Source organism: Myripristis murdjan, chromosome 6, assembly GCF_902150065.1.
Source record: "Myripristis murdjan chromosome 6, fMyrMur1.1, whole genome shotgun sequence".
Classification (NCBI taxonomy): domain Eukaryota; kingdom Metazoa; phylum Chordata; class Actinopteri; order Holocentriformes; family Holocentridae; genus Myripristis; species Myripristis murdjan.
The window spans coordinates 24,259,933-24,280,407 of record NC_043985.1 but is presented as its reverse complement, the minus strand read 5'-3'; the positions used below and the strand labels follow the sequence as shown (position 1 = coordinate 24,280,407).

General features: G+C 39.1%; 1 protein-coding gene across 1 annotated transcript in view; it reads left to right on the top strand.

Annotated features, from left to right (window-relative positions):
- Positions 1–20,475, top strand: part of furinb (furin (paired basic amino acid cleaving enzyme) b) — an 87,189-nt gene that overhangs the window by 3,247 nt on the left and 63,467 nt on the right. Inside the window, exon 2 of the mRNA XM_030053703.1 lies at positions 10,665–10,948. Within this exon, the coding sequence (XP_029909563.1) occupies positions 10,772–10,948 (177 nt within the window). The 5' untranslated portion in view covers positions 10,665–10,771. The remainder of the gene's footprint in view (positions 1–10,664; positions 10,949–20,475) is intronic.

The following is a 20,475-nucleotide window of genomic DNA, read 5'->3' as shown; positions in this document are numbered from 1 at the left end:
AACGCTCAATACACACACACACAAACATGCGGTATCCTGATTTATCTTTATTTACGTCATGTCGGCATATAGATAAATCTGTTTGACGCTTGAATTTGAGGGTTTTATCATCTTCAGTCGTTTATCTTGGCCTTTATATCTTCCACCAAACAGATGAAACATTCATTTAACATCATTAGAAATGGACAATTACATGTAAATAGCGCAACTGCAACACATAAGTTTATTTATAAAGTTTATTAAGAAACATGTCATTTTTCCCAAATACTTCTCGACCTGTTCTCTCTCCTCTTGTCCATGCTTGTGTCAGAGTCACATAATGAAATTGAAGTGGAGGAGTCAGAGTCAAATCTGATTTTTGGAGGGGTGGCAGAGGGTCAAACAAAGTGTGGTAGAAGCAGAATTTGGGAGGAGGGTGGGGAGTTGTTAGGAGAGGATATCATTAAATGATTTTTAATTGTATATATGTACAACACACAACATGTACTGTGTCTAGTGAAATTTTCTGTATTTTTTCATATCCCAATATATATTGCAGGAAAACAAGATATTGCAATATGAGATTTTTCCAATTTTATGCAGCACTGATATTGTGGCACTGGTCTTTAATGGTTCAATTACCGCCATCTTCTCTAATGCTCAGAGGAATTGAATAGGGAGGGAGAGTTACAGGACAGGAGAGACGTTAGTTTGCACAATGCTGTCTAGTCATTGCCCACTGAGCAGCTCCACTGGAACAGTTGGGGGTCAAGTGCTTTCTTCAAAGGCACCTCAGTTGCTGAGGGAGAGGAGAGCATTTCTCATTAAGAATTTTCAAGGCAGAATCTCTAAGTGATGTGTTTTCAAAGGAAGACCATGTTTTTACTGCAGTGTTTCCCATACGTATGCTCGTCAGTGGTGCACTGTCACAACATCAGCACAGCTGCTGCAAAAATAAAAAATCGGTCAGTTTATGGCAAATAATCTAAATTGATCTGTAGCAGTGCGCTTAATGTGCGCATTATGTCATGGCTGTCATTTGGTGATGCACAGACCAGTGGGCAGTAACACTGTACTCAATTCACAGAGCTTCATATTGTGAAAATGAAAGTGGCACTGAACTCACATTTTAGCAACTTTTGGACGCTTTTTAATCAGGTATGCATAAAACTGCTCAACCCTCACGTAGAGTGTGGCTGTGCAAAGACTGGAATATTGCCCCTTTTACGCAGCTGAATGCCACTGGACACACTGCTCTCACTGTAGGTGCACACAAGTAATTAATCCTCTTGAGACTGGGACCTTCCCCAGCCCTTTCAATCGCTGCCACAAGTAAATAGTCAGCCTGTGGGAGACAATGCACTCACAGTTTTATTCCTGGATCTAGGAAGGGTTTCTTTTATTCATATTCTAATTATTAGCTGTTGAACACCATATGGAGGTTTGTCAATGGCTTGAAAAGAAAGCGAAACTATTAATAATTATTAACAATCATTTAATTTTAGTATACCAGATGTCATTTGCCCACCTCTCTATTTCCCGTGAGTTCTCTCACCCTAGTTTTCTAATGAGCTCCAAAGAGGTTATGCAAGTTATTTTCTGTTTTCATTGTGGCTGGGATATCAGGGAGTTTAAAAGTTCTCCTGTGATTTGAAGGTTGAGGCTTCATCTCAGTTTTGGGCTTTGATGTATATTGTAAGAGTAAGCAACCTCTTGTTAACTCCTCTCCAGGCTGTGTTTTGAGGAAAGGTGTTTTTTTTTTTTTTTTTTTTTTTTGATGCATTATTATATGCTTGTTATTTTCCGCAGTGCTGCATGGGGGAGCGACCTCTCTCTCAGTCTCACTCTCTCACTCTCTGTCTCACACTTTCTCTCACTCTCCTTGTGACTGTCTCCCCCTCCGCCCTCTCAGTGACAGTCAGACCCCCTGCTCTTGTTTTTGTGACTCCAGCATAGCATCTAATGAGCTCACTGGAATTGCTCCACAGGAAGAGTGACAGCCCCTGGTCATGTTTCCACCACCTCTCCTGGTGTGCTCCAATCACACCCACTCATAAACGAATCTGTGGAACCACAGATGTAACGATACAGTCAGCTAACCCTTTGGTTTGATACACATTGCTGAATTCACAGTTTGATGTAAGCACAATTTTTCTGTGCAAAATCTGAATGAAGACACTGCAGGAAACTCCTGTTCATTTTTGAGGGTAAACAAAAATAAAAGTAATATGAATCGGTGTCAGCAAATTTAAATTTGTTCGAAGAAATTTCTCAATAGAAAAGGAGTGCAAAGAGAAAAGTCCACATTGAAGACCACACTGACCATAGTTGTTTTTTTTTTCTCCTTTTGAATCCTTTTTGTTACATCTCTATACTACTTAAAGCTACCTACCACTAGTATAATTTGAAACCTGATGACTTTGGAGACCTGTGAGTTTCGCAGTGGCGGTATTTTTTAAAATTTCAGCTGTCACAAAATGACTCTCCAGTCACGCTCTCCTTGGCAAACTGCAGAGAGAAAACCTGTACACAGAAGATGTGAGGTGAAATTGTTACAATGTAAACTGAGTAAAGGAAATGGAATAAACTTGTGCAAGGCGGCAAGTTATTTTTTTCCCATGGCACAAGATGTGTTTAAGGAGCCAAATATAGGTCAGTCAGTCAGACAGCACAGCCTCGCTTGCCTGGCGTATAATCCATATGCAACAAAAATATTTTTGTGAGAGAATATTTTAGGTACATCGAGACAAGTTGGCAAAGTAGTTTTCATTTGTGCACTAAAGTGTGCTCCTTCACCCCATATCCAGCAGTGCCTGCTTGCCAGCGTTTGTATTGTAGGGTGTGTCTGTGACTGTGATACTAGTGTGTTGAAGACAGTTTTGCAGGCGAATGTTTTTGTTACAGATAATTGACTGATTAAAGCAATTTTGCCATGGAATTTGGGCAGGTGATGAAACATTTTGCCTATATATTCTTAAACTACATGCTCTGTAGAACTAAAAATTGCACAAATAATGTTTAAAGCAAGTAATAAGCTTTTACCGGGACCCATACAGAAAATGTTTTCTGAAAGAGAGGGCGGCTATAATCTAAGGGGACACAGCAACTTAAAAGTACGAAGTATAAGCACAACGAAAAAGAGCTTCTGTATTTCAATTTATGGTGTACAATTATGCAACAGTTCAAGTGAAGGTCTAAACAAAGCCAAAGCATAACTCAGTTTAAGAGGAAATATAAGGAGGACATATTCACAAGATGCAGGAACATGGATGAGTGAAAATAATTGTATAAATGCATGTTGTATGTACTCTAAGACTGGGACTCCACTAGTGAACAGGTGTACAGGTGTATATGTGTGAATGTGTGTGTGTGTGTGTGTGTGTGTGTGTGTGTGTGTGTGTGTGTGTGTGTATGCGTATCTATCTATCTATCTATCTATCTATCTATATATATACACACACACACACACATAGATATAGATAGATAGATAGATAGATATGTATGTATGTGGGTGTACATGACTAAATATTAGCGCATTGTAAATAGTACTACAGGTAATATAATATTAACTAAGAATAGACTTTATATTTCTCTATATTTTGATATATTAATAATATAATATTGATGTTAATTACCCAGTTTCTGTATTTTCATAGATTAATAATATAATATTGATGATAATATATAATACAATATATATGTAATATATAGGAACTCAGGGGGTAGGATCATGTAAGTTTTTAACTTCTTCCTACTCCCTTTTGAACATGTGCTGGCCATCTCAGAAATAACATTGAATTTTTTTTTTTTTTTTTTTTTTTAGTTTTTTCTTCTACTATTACCCTGTTGTTGCATTGTCTATTGTCCTTGATACAACATGTTTAAAATAAATAAATGAATAATTAACATATATTTATACTGTATGCATTGTGGCCTTTATTAAACAAGAGTTACAAACATTTAGTATAGTATAGTATATATAGGGTTGAACAATATAGTAACATAATAATGATAATGAAGAAGAAGATGATAATATTTTTTACTGAAAAATACCAAGATAATATTACACAAATTTTTGCTTGGATCTGCACCAACACAAACATGTTTCATTGTGTCTGGAGAATATGATTTGTAGGCCAGGGCATCTCTGCACCACAGCACTTGGTGTATAATGGTATTTTGTCTCGCATTTTGCTTTTATAAAATAGTTATAGCTCCTGTGATATAAATATTGCACTTAGCCTAAAGTGTGAATATGTAAGACATTCCCCTTTTCATCTGAAATGTGAGGGGGGATCAGACAACAACATTACTCAAAACATTATTTACTCTTAAAGAAACATTAGCAGAAATGTTGCAAGTCATATTTTTCCATAAGATGAACACATAATGTCCTTTTTTTTTTTTTTTTTTTTTTTTTTTTTTAAGAATTGTTAATGATTTGACTCAAAGCATTTCATATTGATTCAGAACAAAGTCAGAGGCATTCACTCTTTTACCAAATCGATGCAGTTCAATTTGCAGAATTTATGAGCCATGCATCAAGGCAAAGAGTGCATCATTACGCCCCTATATAATATAATACACTAATATAATATATCGGCCAGTTTATGTAATAGTTTTTAGTTGTCAGTGGGAGAAACTCACAAACTAACTGCTGTGCAAGCCATTAATAAACAGATGTCAGAGTTTATAATATATAAGACAAAATTTTAGATGATGTTGTAGTGCTAAAATATTTGCCTTTTAAAAAAGTGAATTGTCTGATGAAACTATCAACATAATGTCAGCCAAATGCCTTCTCTTTCTCAGTGCCAAACCACACAAGATGCCTATTCTACAGCAGAGTTTTCCATTTTTCCCACTACCTCCGCTATCATTTGGCAGTCAGTGCCACCATGGACTCTTGGCTGGTCTTTGCAAAGTCCTTAAAGCTGTTGTTGCAACTGATGTAGCTTCAGAGTTTACAGTCATTGTGAAGAACTAGTGCAGGTCTGAAGATTTACTGTTGTCCATATTACATTTTGCTGCTCAAACTCCCACACAAACACACACAAACGCATCATCTTGATATGTGCTAACAGATTTAAATGTTTACCGTCTGTGCTTCCATCATAGTCCATCTAAACTTGCCAAGATAGAACACATAATGCATTTGATCATCGTGATTATTGAAATAAAACGTTTCAGAGACACGGAATAACCAAGGAAAACTGCAGCAATGTGAATTTATGTGCGTCCGTTCATAGATATTAGTGACTTGTTTTTCTCCACACCAGATGATGAATATGATGTTGGGAGCGCATTCCTGGTTTGGCTGGCGGTATCTATACTGAATGACATCCAACCTACTAGAGCATAGCTGAATAGTACAGTGGATCTCTTCTTCTTGGCAATACTTTGATAAATGATGTAGTTATCCTGATTATTTCAGGACTGTAGTAACATCAACTACATTATTCTGAAACACCGATTGTCTAAAAAAATGTCCCATTGGACTGAAAGCCCATTTATCTGATGGCCCATTATCCTGGAAACAAAAACCTATTGCTTCAACGGCCTATTGCCCTTAAAATACACATTCTGGAGTTACTGGAGTTCAGTTATTGGAGTTCAGTGATGGAAATTTTAAATGACTTATATTCATTCTCTACAGCCTTTCCCTAAAATTAGCCATACCCAATTTATGCCTAACCATAAACATAACCCTAAACTTATCCTAACCCTAATTCTGCCCTTGCACTACTGTTGAAATTGTCCTTGCTCAAAATGTATTATATAAAATAGGAACAACTCAAAACCAAAGAACCAAAACAAGCCAGTTCTTCCTAACAATCCCATAGTAACTATCAACAGTACGTTTAGCTTATCTAACAGGACAAAGAGACCCAGTTTGTTGCAACACGTAAGGACAAAGGCAGTAAGGTGATTCCATAAGGCTGGACCAAGTCTGACAGCTCCTGCCACCCAGTCCCGCACATCAGGTACTGCCATATGGTTTCAAGTTAACTCAGAACCGTTAACATGTCGGGGCATGTTGTTTTTCAGGGTTGTGGCAGATAAGTTGAGGACATGGGCCAGTGCCTTTTCTCTTGAAAACTCACCTTGCAAGCCCCAGTATTACCAAAAATAGAGATGGGGTAGGTGTGAGATATTGAGTGTATCATTACTAATACCTAAACTTATCCCAACTCTACTTCTACCTTTAACCAATAAGCCAAATGACCACCCAAAATGTGGAAAAAATGGCCTCCTTGAGAGCAGTGGGTTTTTGTTTTTAGGATAACAGGCTGTCAGACTAATGGACTTTCAGTCCAGTGGGATTTTTGGGGCTATAGTGTTTTCAGAATAATGGGCCTTCGGACCAATGGGCAGTCCCCGATGCTGCATACTCAGCTAGGCACTGTGGGAGTGGACTTGTTGGTTTATTTGTTTCCCTATAATGTAATTAATGCTTGGTCACTACAGACAAGTAGGGTCTTCTTCTCTCTGTTGAGGTTGAGGCCCTTCCTTTGAGCTGTAAGTCAGCTTGGCACAATTTGCTTCAAATGCCCCTGGACACATAAAATAAACACAATAGAAAGCAGCGCATAGAACAAGCAACTTTCCATCATCATGGTCTTATTTTTCTGTAGTCATTGTACTGTGAAGTCAAAACAGTTTGAGAATGATATATAGAGAGTTTGATATTCTGCACACTGGGGTTTCAAGCTAAACATTTTATTTGCTTCTTGCTGTACAAAGATCAGTCCTGTCGGGTGAGTCCTCTCATTGAGCTGTTAGATAGAAGAGTGCTAATGAGCTCCAAAGAGGTTATGCAACTTAATTTCTGTTTTCATTGTACAAGAGTCACAGACTGGTAAGAAAAATCCAGATTGAGGCTGAAATGTCAGGGCTCCTGAACAAGGCACAGATGAGTTCCCAGCTGTCAGACAGCTGTCACAACCAACCCAGGTACACAGCTGTTTTCCTGACTTACTGCATACCCTTTTTTCACAGCAGCCATTTTGACATGAAATATAGTTTGGTAAGCACAGGTGTCACTGATGACATTAATTATGGTTCTGTTCCATTTAGGTGTAGCAGAGCCATTCCAGTGACCTGGCATGCACAACACCAGGGCCCTTGTTTTGTTAGGCCTACATCTTAATTGAACTGAACCTTAATTAATGTCATCCACAACACTTGTGTTTACTGTACTGTTTCATGTCTAAATGACTACTGTGAAAAAAGCTCTGAACTTTCTGATCTTTCTTTACTGCTCAGAGGGTATATTCATCTAGGATATTTTAAGGATGGCAATATAAAGTCTTTGGGAATATGAACAGAATTAACAGAATCGTGTTGTTTTGTTATTTTAAATTCATACATCAAATATGTATGAATCAGTTTACCAGGGAAAAAATTACATCTGAATAATGCACAATTAATTTGCTCAGTTCAAAAAAGAGCTTAGTTTGGACACCTGTTATTTCTGTTTCTTTGCACATCAGTTTATTGTGTTGTGGGGATTGTCTCATGCCAATAGCCACTCATGCAACAACTCATGCAGTAGTGGACAAACATTCAGAACTCCTTATTCCTTGAGAAGAACTAATGTTCTTAACTTCCCACACCCTATCATCTTTCCTCCCACTTCCTGTCAGCTAACTTCCTACGAAGCTTTCTCTTTTTAAATTAGATTTACCATCTCCACCCGTACAGTCTAAGAAATAGAAGAGCAAACCAGAACCTGATATGGATCTTTGACTTGTCCTCATATGAGAACCCTTTTTGGCTCAAGGTTATTAAGGTTGGAAATCCTTCAGAGGGATGTGTCTATAACCAATAGTAAATGGTTCAATTTAGTGTTCGAATTAAGTGGTTACATGTGGAACAATTTAAGTCAAGTCGTGAGAAGAACCCCAACATATTTTTGAGGTTTGAACAGGAACCATTCCCCGAGGTCCTTTCTTTGCATATCAGGGTTTATACCTAGAGCCCATCTAAGTTTTTGTGCGTAGAGCTACCATTTATTCTGGACTTCCACTGGGAACATGGGAGGTTTCAGCAAAATCCTTTTTTATATTCTGAAAGTTCACATAACCCACCCATAACCCAGGTAACAGTTACCAGCAATACAGTAATACAGTCACCTTTATTGAGTTAGCTGTTTCATTATAAGTATAATGATGTCCAAGATTGAGATATTCTCCCAAGACTGATCGCCACAATTAGAGTGGCACTGTAGATTTTTTGGATTTGTCTGGCACTCCTCATTATGTCTCTAATAAGCACAGGAGCAGTTAAAGCTGCATTTTTACTGTGGATACAAGGTCGTCACATCAGATTTTCTTGACCTCATTTACTCATACAATGACGAAAAGAGGGAAAAAGATGGTGAGTAGAAGAGAAAAAGATGATTATCTGGTTAGTGGCTGCACATTGATGTCCCTTTAGCACAGGCTCCTCTGATTTATGAAAAGTACAAACAAATAGAGAGAGGCTTAATGTGAATACTACAAGAATGTACACATTATGCTGCACAGTAACAGCAGAAAGACTTGGGGAAAAAAAAATCCCATTCTAGTAGCACTGTTGTGTTTCTGTTGTCACATAAAAGGCTAAAAATGAGTATGTTCCACAATTACTGAATCTCAAGTGATTTCAATGCATGTGAAATGCTTAGTGTACTGTTTTTAGTGGAGCACTGGGAACACTAATAATACATCAATAAATCTTAATAGAGAAGATATCAGTGTAATCATTAAAGCCTTCTCTTTGAAGCCACTGACACGTATTTCTAGTTGACCAAGGGACATAGCACATCTACAGAAAAAAAAAAAATCAAACACATAAATAGTTCTCTTTGAACACAACACTTGTTCGACGTGAGTTTGAAGTGGAATGTTGGATTGAGCCAGCCTCTTTCGAGATCTAGGCTGCCTAAAACACAGAGATGCTGCCTTTTAAGTCAACTTAAAAAAAAAAAAAAAAAAAGTTTTCAAAAACAAACCTACGGCCATGTAAAATAAAATACTTGCAACATTTTAATTAAATTTTTTATAAGAAAATTGTCAGTAGGGAGTCATTTTAATTCTGTCAGTTGTTTCTTGTTGAGTCCTGCTAAAATAATTTTTTTCCCAGACTGAACATGCAGGCATAGTTCAGTTAGCTAGCTAGTACAGCATTGCCTATTCATTCACTCATAGTTCATAAATTAAATAACTGCACCGTATCTACTGTGTCTATAAAAATGACTTGGTTTATGCTCATAGCCAGCAAGTACACAAGGCTAAACACCACATGTTAGCATTTATTTGAATCTCTTCTGAAAGAGCAGTTTAATTGGAGGAATCGGATGAGTTCTTGTTACTACAATTTTGAGGCACTGGAAGCGTGTTTATCTCAGTGGAATGCAAACTGTCAAAATAATCTGAATAGTAACTTAATTATAGTTTAAAATCAACGATGAACAAACTGCAGCAGATGTCATACACTGTTTCTATGTAGACCTGTTTGCGCTATTGTGAAAATATTCTTAATTTTTGTTATCTTGGACTGCTAACATTGGCAGATTTGCAGAGTTTTTGCTGCTTGTGGTGACCATTCTCTGTATTTCATGATGCCCAGCTGGAGCCTGCAATTGGAGCCTGCAGAAATTCCCATTAATCCTACTTGTAATTACCACTAGGAGGCTGACATTAATGTTGTCCCCGTTTGCAGGTCATATTTATAGTAAATCTGATATGACGTGAATGTTGCATAATGTATACACTGACAAAGGCTCTCTCAAACTGTTGCCTACAGTCAAATAAGATACCTTATTTAGAAGTTTTCTAGTTAGGTATCAAGGAAGGAGATAGGAGGCTACCTTCTGAATGGGACAGAGCCCTAGTTTCTGGCTGTAATGATGCTCAAACATACAGGTATCAAAATTTACAAGACATTAGCTTTTTATGGCAAAGTCATTTCATACTTTGTTTTGCAGTATGGATTTTTTTTTTTTTTTTTTTTTTTTTTTTACAATATGTAAGTAAGTAAAAGTTTATTTATATAGCACCTTTTAAAACACAATAAGCATGTAGTTAGTTAGGTATCAGTAATTGTGTGGGTGGATGCAAACTTCACATATCACTTTGGGCTCCAATAATTTATGAAGTGCATTTGTAAGTCTTTTAACATTTTATAGATGAAATGATAAATTCAGTCAGAAAAAGTAAGTGCCATATGAATTTATAATGAAAATAATCTTTAGTTGCAGCCCTATCTACCAGAGAAGGAGGATAACATTTATACGGTGTACATACATAGCTGGAAAAGCTGGATGCTGGTTTGCCTGGAACTTGTCCTGTATTGCAGCAGTATGCCAGCATCATTATCATTCATTACCATTCCAAAGTCTGTAAAAAGATGAGGGAGGATTGACAAATCATTCAGCGTTTAACACAGCACTTGTCTGTCTTGAATTAATATTTAATTCTTTGCACATTTTAACAGATAGGTTTTCTTTATCAGAGTTTGACAGAGTGAGTGAGTTGAGTGTGACACATGATATGAGCTGTGGCTGTGCTATTTTGTTTTTTTCCTCCGTGGTTTAGGATTTGTTGTCGGGATGGTGTCCACACTGGATAATTCAGGATCAAGAGTGACCCAATTAAGAGGCATGTTTGTGTTTATGGCTGGCTCTGCCCTCTCTCCTCTAGGCCACTGTTCTACTTTGCCGCTGTAAGGAAGCGCAGCTCCTCTGTGCCTCGGCAGCAGTGACAGACGGACGGACGGACAGACTGCTCTGTGCCCTGCCCTCCTTTTCATGGATGCCAGGGTGGCCTTGTTGCAGTTATGGACAGTCTTTGTCCTCCTGTCGGCAGCTCTGAAGTGGACTGATTGTGCAAAGATCTACACCAACACCTGGGCAGTCCAGATCAAAGCCGGGCCGGAGGAAGCTGACCGCATCGCCAGGAAACACGGCTTCATCAACCATGGCAATGTAAGTGTTGTTTGTGAGAGTGTGTACAAGCTAAAGCTCATTTACACACACTGTAACTATCTATGTCACTCAATGTGAAACAGTATTCATTTATGTGTTGGTTGAAGCTGAACACCAGTTTAAAATTGTGTGGTTGTATATCAAAGCCTTAGAGCCTTTGGATGTCTGACATGACACCTCTAGGCCATCCACTGTGTGCAGGAGCAGTGACTGTAGCTTAATTGGGGCGCGCGAATGACTCTTCGGCACACACTGGCAGACTCATGAGCATCCGAGACGGACGGCTGACAGTTGTGTTTACAGAGTCATATTAGAAGAAGACAAGAATAATAAGACTGTTATTTTGAGGTCTAGGGGAAAGTTGCTATTTATAATGAGTGTGGAGAGTTTAAATTTACTGCTTCCGCTACTTTACTTTCTGTTTTTTTGAGATAGGCAAATCTTTTTAATTAACTGAGCTGTTGTCTTGCACAGTTTGCAGATGAGGGAAGAAAAACAATTGTCAGAGGGGGGAAAGAATGGGATATAAAGAGTGGTCTTTCAGTGGTGTGTTGGGGTCTTGAATATCAACATGCTTCCGATGCTAAGCTTTTCCATGTTTGTGCTCAGCAGTTGACAGTGAGTTGGTATTTGGTCCCCATTCCCTCTCTTGTTCCACTCGAGACTTCAGTCTATTTGCATGCATCTTTGTGGGGCTGGCTGAGTGCTGCACACATCAGTGAACAGACTTCTGGATTACTTCTTAGGAATATGCGTAGGAGGTTCTGCATATTCGCACTCCACCTCTACCCACCCCAAAAAAAGAGGATTTTCTCTAAAGGAGTTTACGAAATTAATTCAGTCTTATCTCGGCTTTCTTTGTTTCGTCAAAGATAGAGCTTTGTCTTGAGCGCAAAGCGAAGATGCTGCTGGTTTTCCTGTTATCATAGTGGAGCTGAACAGCTTTCTTGTAGGCTAGGGTCACCCTGGTATACATTAGGTGTGCGGCATTCTTAATTGGTCTTTTTTGTCAACCAAAAACACATTAATTTGTCTCCGTATAACAAGTACTGAAGTTGCCTAAGTGACTTAGATTCTGCTGTAATTCTGAGCTCATTGGGCATTGATCTTGCAAGTTGCTGTTGTCTTAACAGTCTAAAACTATTGTGTTACTGAGGGAAAGAAGGCTTACATTAGGAATAATGCCCTCGAACGGAAATATATTCTTAATTGCTTCTGTGAATTCTAGACGCAGAATCAATTTGTAGCCTTACTGAATTGGATAAAATGAGGCGTTCAACATTCTGCTCAGAGACCGCACATACAGTCATACATATTCTAGACAATCACCCAGGGATGCAGCACTATTGCCAAAAAAAATCACTCTTCCTCTAAGCTAGGCAATTCTTCTCTCTCCCTTAGTCTTCTGTACATGATCACTTTTAAGCCCTTTCTGCCAAACTTTCCCCTGGACCAGGTCCTCGAAGAGGGGCGACTGTCACTGATGAATGTCTGATGCCATATGGCAGGTTGTCATTTTGGAGTGTGTGACGCTAAACCGCTGAGGTCCCAGGGTGCAAAGGAGGAGTGTGAACCCATTTCACAGAGCAGGCCGCATTACCCACCCACTCCTCCCCAGCCAATCTACCTCGCCTTTCTTTGTGGTCCAGGTTGCACATCACCACAGCATGCGAAATGTCTGACTCCTCCACGGAGCTCTTTTTTATTTCCTGATTAAAATCCCACTATGCTGGAGCTGCTATGTGCAGTTTTTATCTCTCAAGGAGGGACACGTCTATAGGTTTAGAGAGAGTAAGTAAGATCACAAAAGAACTGGAGAGAGGGTAGAAGGAATTTAGATAATTATCAATTTCCCATTGAAAAACAAGAAAAGGGTGCAGAACTGAAAGGAGCGCTGATTGCGGGAGGGTGAGTGGGAGAATCTGGCAAGAGAAAAAGAGCTTGAGAGAATGGAATACGCTACAAAGGACCTGAAAAGTATGAGCATGAGACAGGAAACGGGACGAATGCTAGGTGAAATTTAGCATTAGTTGTAGTCTGGAATGAGATTACGTGGGTGTAAATCTTCAATCATTGTTTCACGGAGGCGCCATAATAATAAGACATGTTTAGTCTCTTGTCACTGAGAAGGTGCTAGGAGGGATAATCTATCAGCTGTGTGTAATGTCGGGGTTCCAGCAGTATGGTGTGGGTTATGTGAGGGGATGGGTTAGGTAAGGCTCTGTTTCCTGGGGCTGAGACGGGGAAACAGCTTAGTCATCCTTCCTTCCTCCTTGGTGGTTGTCCTCCAGGGTGCTTGGAGAGAGCAGGGTAGCTGATGTATAATTATACAGTAATGGGATTTTTAACACTAACATGATTACGGGATCATTATGTAACCGATTATTTGTTCACTGCAGTGCTCCTAAATACCTTATTGTTTGTTTGTATGTGTGTGCCTTCATCCACTCAGAAAATATCAGCCCATATTACATGTTACCAAGTGTGCCAAATCTTAATTTCAAGTGAGTGTGAGGGGGGTGGGGTGGGTAGAAAATGTCTGGATATTTCTGTATTTATTTATATGTGTGCATGTGTGTGTGCACGCTTGAGTGTGTTCATGCAAGTGCGCATCTATGTGCATAGGTAAACAGCTGGTTGTTTTTTTTCTCTGTGAGGCTGCAGTCAGCTCTTGTGTTTACAGCAGTCTACATTTAATTTCTTTGTGTTTCTTGTATCTGTTTTCCAAGCCTGTGCTTAGGCATAAACATTATTTACTCATCCTGGTGTTCACCAGCACTCGGTTGTTGTACCACAGCAAACATCATCTTTGTATCTTTAGCTCTGTAATGTGTTCAATAGCATTTATGTTTTTTATATTTTGTCTGTGTAGGAGTTGCAGATCAAGCTGAATGTCATGTTGCATTCTTGGTGAGTCAGGTTCATTGTTTTCTATGAGGTTGGGCTCTTCTGTGGGCGTCAACAGACTGATTCACCCTGCTTTGTCGAGTAGACGTCTAATGCCAGAGCCACCCCTCTTGCGCTCTCTGCCTTCGTCTCGGTATTTGTGTCTCTCTCTTGTGTCTTGTCTTCTGGTCTCTGTTTTTCTCTCGAGATGTAACAGATTAGAGATTAGAAACATGTTGCTTAAGTGTGGAGCAGCACAGTAATTAGCACTGCCGCCTCACAGCAAGAAGGACCTGGGTGTGAATCTCGTCCCTGGTCCTTTCTGTGTGCAGTTTACATGTCCTCCTTCGGTTTGCGTGGGTTTCCACCCACAAACTACAGACATGCAGGCCAGGTGAACTGAGGACTTCAGTGTGATTGTGTATGTGTCCTATCCCTTTGATGGGCTGGTGATGTATTCAGGTTGTTTCCCTGCCCTCCCAGTGCCCAGTGCATGTCAGGACAGGCTCCCGCCCCTGAAGACCCTGGTAAGGAAAAAGCAGGTATGAAAAATGGATGGATGGGAATAATCTAGGGTTCAAGAAATAGAGAAGTTGGAAACTGTATGATCAAAAACAAAATTTGGTAATATTTATATTCAGAACTGTATAGCACTCAAAGTAAAGTAAACAGGCTTGGTGATGCAGCTGTACTGCGACACGATTTAAGCTCGGTGCTCTTCCTCAGGCAGCAATAGAGTAGTGCCAATGTGTCATTAGAAATAGAGGGAAAAGATACAATATGACATGATATAACAGCAAAAACCTGTATTATGTTTTGGGTTTTTTTTCTGCTATATGATACTATATCCTGTTTTGAACCAAGGACAGAAGCGACATTGAGTTATCAATGATATGTCATCGAGTAGCACATGAGCCTAAATTGGTGCCAAGTGTGGAAATATTCTTTGCTGTCATCATTGTTTTGCATAGGTTTGCCAGCCCTCCATGGATGCCTTATTGAACAGGCTATTGGCTCAGTCAGGTGTTGGACTTATGAATAATTTGTCAGTAGTTAACTAGCTCATATATGATATGTTGGATTGTAGATTTTAAACTTGTATGTGCAGTGATGTTGAAGGCTACACACCCTGAGTTTCTGCATTAAAATCCAGAAGGACACAGTAACCTCACTATTGACACATCCAGGGGACATTTCAGCAGTCAAGGCTACAAACTTGACATTGGCTAATGAACTCACATGGCCACTGTCGCTCATGGTTATGATTAACGATGATGCTTTACTGTCCAGGGGATGCGGCATGTTGAAACCACAGTAATAAACCAAACAGACCTTTGTGTCAAAAAAAATAAATACTTTCACCAGCTGATGTTTTCTCACAGTCCACACATATATCTCTGCTCATATATAGAGTTCTTGTGCATATTTCTGGAATAATCAGTGAAATGAAAACACTTTGAAATGCCTCCAAAGAAAAAAATCAAGCCTATTTCCCACCAAAAAACTATTTCAGTCATATTGTTTGCATCTAAATCTACCTGTCTTATTTGATCACTGATTTTGATACTATTACAGTGCTATAGACGCAATGTTGAAGTATGTCGTGATGATGTGACACTGATTAGGGATTTTAATTGTTTCATATTCAGACACATTTTCAACACATACATGAATATAACCTTCATTATAACCACATAATACCTATCATAAGTTTAATACTACAATTTGTCCAAAAATATACATTGGGGACCCACTCAAACCTATGGGTCTCAGACACTCATTCCTTTTAAAACCCTGCAACATTACTCCATGTGACTAACATTAGCATTGTTTGGCCAAAGCTGGGCTTCACACTCAGCTTTCTGCAGCCGCTAGACTGACTCCTGATGTTTTGAGACCAGTAAGGGCAATTAATATGCACACTGGAGAGAAAACAACAGCCTGCGTGTTAGGCTAATCTTTATCCTATCAGAGTTCAAACGGCAAATGTATAGTGGTTCATAGAGGGATTTTCCATGCCCATCCCACTTACTTCAATATTTGTGACACCAATGTGAATTTGGGACGACATTTTGCCACTTCCTTGATTGATTTTTTTTTCTGTAGTGTTTCTCATGTGAAAAATCCAGGGCAGTAACTAATGGTTATTTTCATTATTGATCAGTCTAGTGATTATATTTTGATCATTGATGAATAATTTCATCTATGAATTTACAAATACCCTATCACAAGTTATCAGAGCTCAGACTGATCTCTTAAAACTCAATACATGGTCTGACAAGCCAACCCGAAACCTCTCAAAGTTTTGCAATGATATGAAACAGAAAAAATCAGAAAGCTCTCAGTGTTTGTGAAGCTGTCACCGGGAAATGTTTATTTTTATTAACCAAATGATTTAAATTAATCATTTTTTATCACCAATTAATTGTTCATCAAAATGATGATTAATGATTCTTGTGTTTATTTCCTAATCTATTAATTAACTCAACATTTGAGCACTACTGTAATTTGGATTATATTCCTCAAAAAGGAGTTAACATTTTTGCTGCCCAGCCTTCCGCTTCCTGCTACTCTGTGTCGAGGCTCTTATCCAAAGTTGCAGCCACACACTTCACTGACTCCTGTGTTGCAGAGGGAACAGGCCATTTCCAAACGGAGGGCAATTGTTTGACTGCAGTCAGCTTGCGTCAGCTGGTGGCACCATAATGTTCCTACAAAATGCAATATTCTAACTAGAATATTGTGTCAGTTTTTCAGACTATTTTCATACAAAAACATACACACTCAGAGGTGGGTGTAATATAATGAGATGTAATGCCAGTGTCCATTACTCTGTTGAGCAGGCCCTGCCAACTCTATGATGCACTAGCTCTCTCTCTCTCTTCATCCCTACCTCTCTCTCTCTCTCTCTCTCACTCACTCCCTCCCTCCCTCTCTCTCACTCACTCCCTCTCTCACTCTCTCTCTTTCTCTCTCTCTCTCTCCCTCCATCTCTCTCTCTCTCACTCCCTCTCTCTCTCTCTGCCACTCTCTCTCACTCTCTCTCTCTCACTCTCTCTCTCTCTCTCTCTCTCTCTCTCTCTCTCTCTCTCTCTCTCTTCATCTGTGTCTTTGTTTGGCTCTCCAGTGCATTTCCCATTCTAAGATATTCATATACTCATACTTCAACCAGTTTCACTTGTAAACCCACACTGTATCATTCCTCCGCACACCGACAGCCAATGCCTGCACCTGCAATTTTAGATGTCTTCTATTCCCCACAGGACTTTGAAACGAAAATAAGCAGTGCTTCTCTGAATAAAAGATGTAAAGTCTCTCGATTGACACTAACGAATCTCAATAGAAAAAGTCTGTTGAAGTACTAATATATTATAACGGTGCTAAGAGATTCTGTGATATTCTCTTTCATGAGAGGCCCTAGCTTTCTTTGCTTTGCCACGCCATTGTCCTCTGTCATTTGTAAGAATGCTTTCTTTTGTTCTTTCTTTCAGTCTGTCCCTCTTCCTTTCTTCCCTATGGAGAGAGATTTGTGCCACTGTACTGAATTTGAATGTGACCCATTTGATCTAAATTTGTATGTGATGAATGAAATTGAATGTTGTCATTTTAATCAGAATTTTGAACGCTTGAACTTGTGTTCAGTTTCAGTGTGACTGAAAAGCAATTTAAAAGTTAAAGGCAGCACAAAATCTGCAAAATCTACCCAACTTTTCAAAGCCATTATTTCAAATTGAACTCTTGAAAAGCTTTTAGGTTGTGGTAAGATACTAATGTACATTCACTTTAACATCCAGCAGGCTCTGAGAGGCAAGAGGGAGAAAATGTCTTGGCAGAACTAGATATATAGTGGTGGGTGTCTCAAGGACTGTGAGTTGCTGTTGACACACACATCATCAAAGGCAGTCAACAGATTACTTTTTTATTTGTGAAAGAACCAATGAAGGCCAGGGTAAATGAGTGCAAAGTTTCGAACTCATAAACTGGTCATGAATGTTCCTCCTGAGACAAAAACTTGTTTAGGTTAGCTTTAGGTGCTCTGCGTTGTATAGCAGCAAGTGGGTCTTTTCAGTGTTGCCGCACTTTCATATGCCACCATTTAACTTGGTAGCTTCTCTCTCAGTTCGTGTATTAAGATAAAAGCTGGAGAAAAATAGTTTCATTGAACTGAGAGACCTAGTACGCTGATGATTCTTTTTGTTTGTTTGTTTTGTTTACAAAAAATAGACCAAACTTAGATATATGGATCTGCCAAGAGAGCACTGAAAAAAAATTCTTTTGCCTCTGAGGGCTTCAGTAGACAGTTTGATCATATCTGCAAGCTCCTGTTTAATATTTATTTATTTATTCATTTCCTAGTATCCAGGTGTGCCTTTTGATCTGAAAGCTTTTCAAAAGTTGAATTTTAAATTGTGGCTTTGAAAATGTATGTTGAATCTGCAAATTTGTCCTACACACACTGCATAACATTTTTTCCCCACTGTTTTTCAGTAAATGAAAACTCCAGTGTTTCCTCAGTATTCATTTGACAGTGGTGCACCACCAAAACAAGAAAATAACCACCATTGCAAGAGAAAATGTAAAATTAAAATCATTGAATCAAAACATTGTAAGTTAGTTTTACTAGTATCTAAAATTAGTGTTAAAGTTAGTGTACTACATATGGTTTACAGGTAATGATTAGAATGTGATTTAAAACATCTTTTAACACCAGAGCCTCAACTTCCTTCCTTAGACCCAGTCAGGGACCGATACGAGACAAAACTAGAATTACCGCTCCAAGCACCATGCATAAAAATGCATCAAATTTAACACTGAATTTGTTATTGGAAAAACTAAATTTCAATTGAATAAATATAAGTTCATTTAAAAAAAAAAAAAAAAAAAAAACTGAAATCAAAATGCCGCCATCAATTTCACTTATGATACACAAGCTCAGAAAAAAATGTACTTCAAATGCAGTTTTCTGTTGGCACAAATCTCATCCCATATTTCCCCTTTTCTCAATCTTTTTTTCGCCTTCTGTTCTTCCTTTTTCTTGCCTCTCATTTCTGCCATTTTGTGTGTGTGTGTTTGTTTGTTTTTGGGCCCTCTTATGGTTACTTATCTTAGGGTTTGGTGCAACCTTCTGGTCCTGCTCACATCCTCACAGCCGTACATTAAAGCCCTTGTGATTAGCTGCCTCCTGGCACTCAGGCTACCACCCATCCTGGCACAGAGTTGCCATGGAGAAAATTGCCAGCATATTATTTGCAGCAGATTGAGCCCAGTGTTGGGTGGGCTGTGGGGGGTTTCATTTTATTATTTTATTTATTTATTTAGTTCGTTCGTTCGTTTTTGCAGTAAAATAGCCTTCTTTTTTCTGTGCGCTGAATGGATGTGTCAAAATCACTTGTCCACTTGGCATTTCATAAATTTGTCCACCCTGTGCCACTGGTGGTATTTAGCTATGAAAATTAAACAAAACTCCTAACAAACTGATGGCTCTCCGTTGTATTCTTGTCTTTCTGTCTTTGTGTCAGTGCACAAACTAACACTACCAATGAGCTTCTGCTGCTATGTGTGTCATACCCACCTCAGCCTGTCGCTACAAATATCCTACAAAACCCATGAGGAAATGGTGCTGTACTGTCTTTTCTTCCCTTTCTGGCTATTTGGCCATCTGTTTTTACCTTGTCTCTTCTATCATCACCTCCTCTCTCAAACTCCCAGTGTTTTCTCCCTGGTTTGGGCTCTAGTCTCTTTGCTGCTTTTTTCCCCTGGTTTCCCTCTCTACTCTCTGGTACTCATCCTCTCCTCTTTTTTTCCCAGTATCTCCAGACTCCACTTTATCTCAGTGTTTACTGAGCTGAGTGAAGTGTACCTTCTCAGTCCCAGAGCTGTCTCTCATTTAAATGCACCACTTCATTATATGGAGCCTGCAGCCACAGACTTTTTAGCTGTTTCCAAAATGGCTTCTGTAAATGGCTTGGTGCCCTGCCAAAGATCCCCGCAACGTGTTCCTCAAAACATACTCAAAACTATCTTTTGCAAAAGAAGAATATTTGACCTGTAAAACCCAGACCTTAGTTCTGCCCACTGCCAACAATGTATTGGTAATAAGTATCTGCTCAGGTTTTGGACCGGAGGAGAAGAAAGAGTAGGGCAAGGGAGACCAGACAGCCTAGATCAATTGTGTCGAGGATTAAGCCTATCCGACTGCTCTCTGCTCCTCTGAGGCAGGGAATCAGACATGCATGTACCGTGTCAGTCTCTAAAGGAAAGTGCTTTTTAAAGGCTATTCACATTCATAATCTCCCCATTAATGACTTAGGGTGGCTGTGGGCAAACTGAAGATGGAACTTTCCTTCTGTTAGGAGTTGACTTTTGTTCACTGGGAAGAATATAGAGATAATTCAACTCAAGCAGCTTGTTCAGCTATAATATTTCACTCCCACTGGTGCACACTGTGACGTGAAGGCTGTGTTCTCTTATTTCTAGAGCGGTATAGTGCAAATATTTTCAAGGCTGGATTATTACATTGTAGTTATATTAAGCCCATTCAGTGAGCTTTAGCGACTGCTAAATGAGTGCAGTATCAAAGGTGCAGTTCAGAGGTACCTTGTGTGGGCTCACAAGCATTCTGAAGCCTCACCATAATAAAT